This window comes from Oryza glaberrima, chromosome 1 (genome assembly GCF_000147395.1).
Source record: "Oryza glaberrima chromosome 1, OglaRS2, whole genome shotgun sequence".
Classification (NCBI taxonomy): Eukaryota; Viridiplantae; Streptophyta; class Magnoliopsida; order Poales; family Poaceae; genus Oryza; species Oryza glaberrima.
The window spans coordinates 7,892,825-7,902,450 of NC_068326.1; the positions used below are offsets into that span (position 1 = coordinate 7,892,825).

A 9,626-nucleotide genomic window follows, 5' to 3' on the forward strand; every position below is an offset into this window, starting at 1 on the left:
GTTTTGAATAAGTTAACAACGTCGTCCATTAAAAAATAGTAGTATCACAAAGTTTGCTAGAAGTAGGCATGTTTTGACGATAACTAATTGTTCACTGCTGCATTTTTGGGATTCGCTAGTACAGCTCACCAATTCCATGCTAATTATGTTATTGGCCAATGCAAAGAAAATTTTTTTCCCTACTAATATTAAGTAGCATAAAAAAAAACCTTGTCCGTTTTTGGCATAACTAAATTTGATAGCAAATGAAACATCATGGGGTACTCTTGTTTGAAATTTTTTATGCAAATTAATATGGTTTTAATCCAAGCTAGTCCAGTATGATTCGAGAATTCACCCAACATTAATCTTAAGAAAACGACCTTGAGTTTTTCTACAGAATACTTCACGTAGACAAGAAGTATAATGACACTCTTGTGGATGGGGCATGGTTCCCCTAGCTTGGGATGACGACTTCTTGGAATGGTGACTATCGTCTTGAAAGCAGATGTACAAGTCAAGCATGAAGTACTTGACAGTTGACATGGATGATAATCCTAAACACCTGATTGATACAAAATGGACGTAAAGAACCCAACTACTCTACGATCGCAGAGGAATGGAGAACCTGGAACGAAGTAAGGGCCCTTGGAATCAAAAGGATTTATATTAAAATTTTATATTATTCAAATTTTATAAAAAAATTATTATTTGACCCTATGATTTAAAGGATTTAAGCTTTACAAATCCTATAAAATTCCTATGGAATAACTCATTGCATGTAGATTTTGGAGGAAACTTAGCAAGAGCTCCGATCTCTTGAAAATTTTCTGAACCTATCTCTCCTATCCAATTCTTCTGTTTTTCTAAACGATCATTTCTATGTTTTTTCTGTGTTTTGCAATCATATGTTTTACACTTGTATTCCTGTCAGAATCCTATATTTTTTCTATTCCTCTGTTTTTTTCAATCTTATGATCCAAAAGCTACTAGTTAGAGACTTAGAAAGCTAGAATAGAGTGTAGAGTCATGGGGCATGCATTGGTCATAAACTCATAATGTAAGAGTAAGACTATGATGCAAGATCTTTTAGTGCATGACTAACTCCGTTAGGCGTTCAATAGGGTTCGAGGACGTCAGCAAACCGGGCGTCGTTGGCAACAAGTTGGAGTTAGCTTGACCACAAGAATGACCGGATCGACTCCACGGTGTGGCGGAGGATGGTGAGGAAGCGGTGGGAATGAGGCCAGAGAGGTGGAGTTTGTCGAATCCTTCGCCACATCCGGCGCCACCTGCGGCGGAGTAGCTTGGTGAAGGTGCGGACCAGGTTGACCGTCTTCTGCTATTGCTGATGCGGCAGTGGATGTACCGCGGCCGCCATTTGTGCGTCCATCTAGTGGCCTCTCGTAGCTGGCGGGAGGATTCCTCCTCCTCAACATCCGACCGAAGGGGCAATTTCGTCTCATCATCAGGTGGAGGAGCAAAAATCTATCTGGAAATGAATAAAACGGCGAAAACATCAAAGTGACAGTAGGCACACGCTTTATGTTGGTATTTTATCGAATCACATTTTAAGAATAGTATTTCAACGAAATCGTGTTTTGAGCGTGTCCAAATATCCATTTTTTTTCCTCGACGACGGTAGCACTGCCCACACTGCCATTTTCGAGCACTGGAACGGGAAGCGGAGGAATTGGCTCGCCACTCCGCTGGAACGCGCACGCCCACGGTCTCGTCTCCCCGACCACCACAATCCCTACCCTTTTCAGAAAAAGAGGAGAGAGGGGATCGGAGGAGAATTTCTCCACTTCACCCCAAACAAGCATCCCGACCACCACCACCACCACCACCACCCCCCCGCTACCCCCAACAAGCATCACGAGAGATTCGCCCGCAATGTCCGACGAGGCCACCAGGCGCGTGGCCGGGGGCGGCGGAGGCGCGGCGCTGAGGGCCTCCTCCGACGTCGACCGCAAGCCGGCCGCCGCGGGCTCCCCGCCGCCTGGCGCCGCCGCCGCCGCCGCCGCCGCCGCGGGGCACAAGATCCAGCTCAAGAGCGCCGACATGAAGGAGGAGATGCGCCAGGAGGCCTTCGACATCGCCCGCGTCGTAACCACTCGATCCCCCTTCCCCTCCCTCCTCTCGATTCCCTTTGTTCCTGATTCGGATTGCTCGGTTTTGCGGGGTTGCGATTTGAATTGGTTTTTGTGTTTTTTTTGTTTGCTAGGCGTTCGAGAAGCACACCATGGAGAAGGACATCGCGGAGTACATCAAGAAGGAGTTCGACAAGAACCACGGCCCTACCTGGCACTGCATCGTCGGCCGCAACTTCGGTACTCCTCTCTCTCTCTCTCTCTCTCTCTCTCGCCTCCCCCTCTTCTTGCTGGAAATTTCTTTGGTACGACATCATCTGGTGATTTATGTCTTGTCCTCTCGTGTTGATTGGGGTATACGCGGCACAATTCCATGTGCTCTAGAGCTTGTAGGCTACTGAATGATATAGAAGTCGATGTGTGTTTGGTCGATAATGACAGAGAAACAACCCTCGTGAAATCTTCCTCCTTGTGTTTTGGACCAAATTCTATATCCTTAAGGCAAGCCTAGCACTTAGGGCATGCAACAGTAGTGTGTAGACTGTAGAGTAGTGTGATTCCTGCCTTAGAGGGCTCAAATTTTATTTTATTTTTTAAAACAATATAAGTAGTTCTCAAAGCTTGACTCAGCCTGTTTGTCAAATGTCAACAGATAAAAACAATGGTGGTATTGATTGAATCCAAGTATCCAACTTAGCAATGCCAGTAGTCAACTTACTGTATTTTTTCAGCTCACAGATTTCGAATTAATGTTCTACTTTTCCTGTGTATAAACTAAGAGTAAATTGCACCTGGTTCCTTTGTTTATTTAGTTATTAATCAATAACGTGTGCTTCACTTTGCCATACCGATCAGGCTTATATCCACAATACAAACACAGTATGCCATGTTATGTAAACAAACTCACTCGACATGCCATGTCACCAAAAAAGTGAAGTGCCATGTCACATGGTAACATATCATCTGGAAGGTTTACACTGCATATCCCATTGTAGACAGTTTAAAGATCTCTGATGCAATTAGCTCGGCCAAATTGTGAACTTGGATTTAGGATAGGTGAAAAAAGATTTAATACCATATCCAAGAAGTGCATTGACATTCTCAGACATATCTGCCACTCTTCAGCACATTTATTATAATTTCTCTCTTGCACTTGAGTGGGTCCTGAAACAAGTATCATACCATTTCAGTTCTGCTTCAGCACTAGTGTTCATCTTTTTCCTGTAGTTGCACATCTGACGCTTGCAGCATTCTTTTTTAGTTCTAGCTTGTGCTTATTCAGTATGTTAAATAATGCCAAACAATTATGGCAACCGGAAATTTTCAAGATCATTTGTTCAATGTGGTACACTGATAGTCTGATACACACTTTGTTTTAGGTACCATCCACATAAATCTATAACAGTTGGAACTGGCACAGTATAATAGTGTTGTCACTATATCTTAACCGCTTCTCTTGTGCAAACTAGTTCCTTTTCTCATATTATGTTTTCCCTCATTTTTACCCCCTGTTACTTTAACGAATCAGCACTTCAACTTTCTTTTTTCTAACAAAAGGATATAGTGACCAAGAAGGTAACTATGAAACTATACCATTGAATGATTGACCTTTGTTAGCTTTCCTCGCATCCGGGAAAGGGCTAAGTGTATCATGAAAACATAGGACTTTAATCCTGTTACTGCTTCGGTTAATCTAGTATTTTCGTATATACTCCCTCCATCCCATAATACAAGGGATTATTCCTTTTTGGGTAAGATTAAGGATAGCATGAAAATACTAGAATACCCCTATTAAATGAGGTTAGCTTATGGGTGAGTGGGTAGTTTGGGGGTGGGTAGTTTGGGGGGTTGGGGGGGGGGGGGGGTGTTAAAGTAGGTAGAAATTTGAATTGGAGTTGATAGACATGACAAGTAGTATACCAAAATCCGTTATATTGTGGGATAACTAGAAGGGGCAAAATCCCTTATATTATGGGACGGAGGGAGTATGTACTAATGAACCCATGATAGTCTTATTGAGCTCAACATGATAATAGTTGTCAAATCTCAAACTGATGCCCATCGGAGTATTTGAACATGACATACTAGTTTAATTTCACTAGCTGTGTAAATTTTCAAGTGTTTCTACTTTCTAATTGACTCCAGTAACATGAGAGAAATCCTACCTTCCATCACTTCTCAAACCTTGTAGGAGGTTAAAATTTTCCCTTAGTAAATTGGAGTTGTTAAATAGAAGAGAGTTAGCATCCAGCCATCCGTAGACATGACGGGTGGAATTGTTCATAGTATTTTATCTTTTATCCTTAGTTGACACTTATCTGCCATCTTGTTTGCTATTGTGGAGCGTGTACATACCATTTTTGTAAACCATGGATAGTTTTAGTCTCTGCTGACTATCTAGATGGCCTCAACTTCTCAAGGCTTGTGTGATATGAAATACCAGTGTATCTAGTCCGGTCTCATTGTATGTTCTCTGTTATGGATTAGTTTGGTTCCTGTTGGTTAATCTATAAGAAAAAGAAAAGGTGGGGTCTCAGTTTCTATGGCTCATGATCCGAGGGGTTAGCCTCCAAAGCTTGTATTATTCTCTGGAATTCATTGGCCTTATGGATTATGCTTGCTTGGTAATGAAAAACCAAGATGAAAAACACTATAATGGAATTGAATTCAGTTTTTATCCTATTCCTTTGGTTGGTTTATGGGAGATGTGATCATGGGAGTTAGCTGACTTCTCAGCATGATTGGGAAAACCTAAGTACCTAACTGCTGAAATTGTAGAACAATTAACTTAAAACTGAGCTATTTTTCCATTCTTCCTATTGCTATTATGTCATTGTATTATAAGCCGTCTTCAGTAGGTTTGTGGTGCATTCAGGTATTTAATGTTGCTACTTTGGTGTGTTGATTTCTGAAATGGTTGGCAAATATAAATCTGTACTCAACTACTTTATCTGATCTCCTGGTTTCTCTGTTCTCTCTAAGATGCTCTTGTATGCAACCAATTCCAAAAGGACAAAATATCCTTGATCTGAAACAGCTCCATTTCGCTGGTTACATAATCTACTTCACAACTTTCATAATGAATTTATGCCCTTGTTTCCATTTGATGCGTATTGTATGTTATGCCCTGCAATTTCACCCAAGCCTTTTTGCCTGGTGCAGGGTCCTACGTAACACACGAGACGAACTACTTTGTGTATTTTTACATCGATTCTAAAGCCGTCTTGCTATTCAAATCTGGGTGATTGGCGTAGCTAATATCCCCTGCGCTTGTTGTCTTGTATGCCTCTTTCCTCCGCGTTGTCTGCAACCAAAGCTGGAAGCCTGGAATTCTGAGAGCCTGCATGTTGTTGATGTATCAGCCGCGGATCTTTTCCATATTCCAGCAAATGTGAGATTAGATTGTGTGTCTATTTTACGTCTGATACATCTAGGTGGTGTCCTGACATTGCCTTATTGTAATCTGATTGCCGGAAAGTCAGACAGAGGTTGTCATCAACAAGGTAAAACTTGTGCTGATCTGCTTATATTATGCATTCTCTGGCCACCGGGTTGCAGAAATTGCAATGGTTTCAATGAATGATACCCTACATGAACTGCCTATATATGATTTGCCAATGTGGATTAAGTTACAAAAAGGGAAAATACTTTTTGCATTGTTGCATCATGTGAAATTCTACTAGACCATAACATGGCCATTTTTGCTGAGCAATCCCTGTGAAAATCGTACTAAATTATTATTGATGGATGCCTATGATAAATCCATGGTATCACTAAAATTTCTGGTTAACCTTAATTGTATGTGTAATTATGGACAGTAGGAATTGCATTTGGTGGGTGCACTATACTGACCTGCTTAAATTATGACTGTCTGGAAAGAGGTTTTCATTCTCTGGCATGGTTTCCAACTTGACATGAACTGCCTACATATGATTTGTCTCGTGGGTTAGGTTCCACAGAGGAAAAAAATATCCTTTTTGTTGCATCATTTGAAATTGCTACAATAAATCCATGGTGTTACTATTTTGTGCAATTTATGGGCATCAGGAATTGACCTATACAATCACGACTCTACCGCTACACTGTACTGTTTGTGTTAAAGTCAAGTTGTACTGTTCATTCGTGTACAACCAAACACGTAGCGCATTCTCAGAATTTTTATTATTTTTAAAGCCTTTTTAATTTTACAAAATAAATCATCCTAAACTTATTTCTGAAATCTAAACTTGTTAGCCATACTCCCACATGATGTGGTAAAATAATGTAGCTATGCCAACTATACTGACGTGACAAAATAACACGGATACGGTAGTTTGGTATGGCAGCATTGTTTCGCCACATTAGTTCGGCTGGTGTTGTTAAAAGGTTCATATTTGAAAATAAAATTTTTAAAATAAAAAATTAAAAGTTTTAGGAAACTAAAATAAAATTCGCATTGTCATCCTCGCAAAAGCCAAAGTTTGCGTTCGTCTTACGACAAAGAATACCGGAATTCCCTAGTACTTTCCACGATTCCATCCTCCATCAATTTTGTAGAGCAAGTATCATGTGCGCATATATAAACAACCTGTCCTTGGATTCTTTGCTCACAATCATATCGTACTGACCATACCTATCCTCTAGGGAATTGAGCCCTCCCCTATCCCAAAATTTAGGCCCCGTTTAGTTTCAAAAATATCACATCGAATCTTTGACACATGTATGAAGCATAAAATATAGGTTAAAAGAAAAACTAATTGCACAGTTTAGGAGAAAATCGTGAGACGAATCTTTTGAGCCTAATTAGTCTATGATTAGCCATAAATGCTACAGTAACCCACATGTGTTAATGACGGATTAATTAGGCTCAAAAGATTCGTCTCGCGGTTTTCAGACGAGTTATGAAATTAGTTTTTCTATTCGTGTTCGAAAACCCCTTTCGATATCCGATCAAACATCCGATATGACACCTAAAATTTTGTATTTCGCGAACCAAATGGGCCCTAATATTCATGACCTACGCCCCGGCTTTGTCCCCGTCGTCGCCGTCGTGACCACCCACACAAAAGATGGCCGTCCCCATCACCCTCGCGGATGACGATGGCCTATAAAGAGAGAAAAAGGAAAAAACGAAACGAAGGTGATAAGGCTCGTTCACGGACGGCGACAGCTTGACCTAACTAAGGCCAACCTCGCGCCGTGATGCGCCCACATGCTGCAGCCCTCCGCCGTCCACGTGTCCAGATCGCTAGCAACGTGGCGTCAGGATCACGCGCAGCAGCCCAGCTGAGCCGAAAGAAAACGAGTTCGAGTTTGCAGCTCGAAATAAAAAAAAACACGAAAATTACGGAAGGAACTGATATCAAATAATTAGAATGGGTGAGGTTTTGAAATCAGATCATCTAGCCCACCACCACCCACCACCTTACATAGCTGGCCGGAAAACCCATAAGGGTGTGTTTGGATAATGGAAAATGAGGAGTGGGATTGGGATTGGGAAATGAATGAAGGGTTAGAATTAAATGGATTAGGGAGAATGAATGGTTAAGATTTAAAGAGGGGTGGAAAATTATTTTCCTTTGACATTTGCCAAACACTGCGTAAGTGTTTCTCAGTTTGCAGCTCGAAATGAAATCTCCTCGTGCCAAGGCTCAAGATGGCGATTGCGCAATGTTACATCGACACCGCAAAATGTCCAGATTCAGGCATCGTTTGATATATGCACTGTGATGTCCGTAATGTTTAAAATGATTCAACACAAATTTGACGTGAAGCACATGAAATTGAAAGGAAACTAAAACTGATTTATTACTTGTTCCATTAAAACCATCACACTAGGGTACGTGGTGAAACCGTGAAAGTAAAAAAAAAACAGTAGTAAAGTGAGGCCCTGCTCGCTGTTACATGAGAGGTGCACGAAGAACAAGCACACGAGCAGAGCATCCAGCCCACACGCAGCAAGGAAACGGTAGGGATGCCGCCGCCGCCGCCGCCGCCGCCGATCAGCCGCACGGCGATGATGCGTCGTCGTCGTCGTTCAGGTGCACGCGGAGGCGGAGCGGCGTGCTGCGCGGCGCGGTCGAGAGGTGATGAGTAGTTGACGCGAAGCAGATATATATGGATGGATGGCGTCGTCGTCGGTCGGACGACGGCGAGCTCTCGCGCATCACGCGCGGGCGTAGCTGCGGGCGAGGTGGGCGGCGCGGAGGTCGGCGGCGTCGGCGCCGCCGGCGAAGTTGGAGGGCCGGTAGTGGCCCGTCACGGGGTCGGGCACCCACGACACCTCCCTCGCCGCCGCCGACAACGACCCGTCCTTCGCCTGCGTCATCCCCGCCGCGCCCTTCCCTTCCACCGCCGCCGCCGCCCGCCTCATCGCCGACGACGCCGCCGACGCCGCGTAACCCCTCGTCGTCGTCGTCACCCTCGCCGCGAGCGCCCGCGCCGCGGCGGCGGCAGCAGCAGAGGTGGAGAGAGCGAGAGCCATCGGATCACTCGATCGGACGGCTGATGGCGCTCCGCTCCTCTCCTTCTCTACTCTGCTTCGGTGCGACGCGACTTGGGCTTGTGAGCTCTGTGTGGGGAGGAGGGAGGCGGAGGCGGGCGCGCATTTAAAGAGGCGAGACGGTGGGGCTCGATTTTATTTTTTAAAAGACATTTTTTTGGTGGGGTGCCACGTGGCGTGGGAAAGCACGTGACGGGTCGAGGGAAACGTCGCCGCGGGTTCGGGCTGTCGGCGACGCGACGCGCCGCGGAGACGGTGGACGGGTCGAGTCGTGGTCTGGCTATGCAGCGGTTTGCGGGTCGGTGGACGTGGTCCACCACGCTAACGTGAGTGAACCGGTGATGATGAGTGTCTCTGGTTTGTCCACTGTGAGGGCATCACAATGGTGTAAAAGTAGTAATCCATAGATAATATAATGTTTTATTTAGCCACCTAATATTATTGTATAAAAAACATAACAGAAGATACCTATATACATATGGACTATCTATATGTAAAATAAAAAAAATATTATCTATCCCTACTTCTCTCTTCTGATAATACTATTACATTGTGTCTATATATATTGATGGGATTGGTATAGTTAAAATCTATTTATATGGATCCTATCTATATTAATCACTTTTGCTATATACTACTCCCTCCGTCCCAATATGTAGCAACCTAGGATGGGATTAGACCTATCCTAAGACTACGAATCTGGACATCGGAGTACCTCCGTTTCAGGTTATAAGAGTTTCTAACATTGTCCACATTCATATAGATGTATATGTTTAGATTCATTAACATATATATGAATGTGGGCAATGATAAAAAGTCTTATAATATGAAACGGAGGAAATACGGTGGTTATGCCTTAACAGTGGTGGTTTTTTAGGAAGCTAACCGATGAATACATTCACGTTTTTTAAACTGCTAAATGATACTCCATCGTCTTAAAATATAAGAGATTTTAGGTGGATGTGACACATCCTAATACCATATCCAGATTCGTAGTATTACACTACGTCATATACTCAAAATCTCTTATATTTTAGGACGGAGAGAGTATATTGCAAAGTGAAAATTTACTG

At 43.2% G+C, this 9,626-nt stretch overlaps 2 protein-coding genes across 2 annotated transcripts; one reads left to right on the forward strand and one right to left on the reverse strand.

Moving 5' to 3' along the window:
* Nucleotides 1–1,633: 1,633 nt before the first annotated feature.
* On the forward strand, nucleotides 1,634–5,633 carry LOC127763064 (uncharacterized). The gene is made up of 3 exons (XM_052287681.1): nucleotides 1,634–2,088; nucleotides 2,207–2,312; nucleotides 5,235–5,633. The coding sequence occupies exons 1-3, from the start codon at nucleotides 1,876–1,878 to the stop codon at nucleotides 5,315–5,317; spliced, it is 402 nt and encodes a 133-aa protein (XP_052143641.1). The 5' UTR covers nucleotides 1,634–1,875; the 3' UTR covers nucleotides 5,318–5,633.
* Nucleotides 5,634–7,834: 2,201 nt separating this feature from the next.
* Nucleotides 7,835–8,654, reverse strand: LOC127767511 (protein SENESCENCE-ASSOCIATED GENE 21, mitochondrial-like). The gene has a single exon (XM_052292905.1). The coding sequence runs from the start codon at nucleotides 8,533–8,535 to the stop codon at nucleotides 8,218–8,220; it is 318 nt and encodes a 105-aa protein (XP_052148865.1). The 5' UTR covers nucleotides 8,536–8,654; the 3' UTR covers nucleotides 7,835–8,217.
* Between the last annotated feature and the right edge of the window lie 972 nt (nucleotides 8,655–9,626).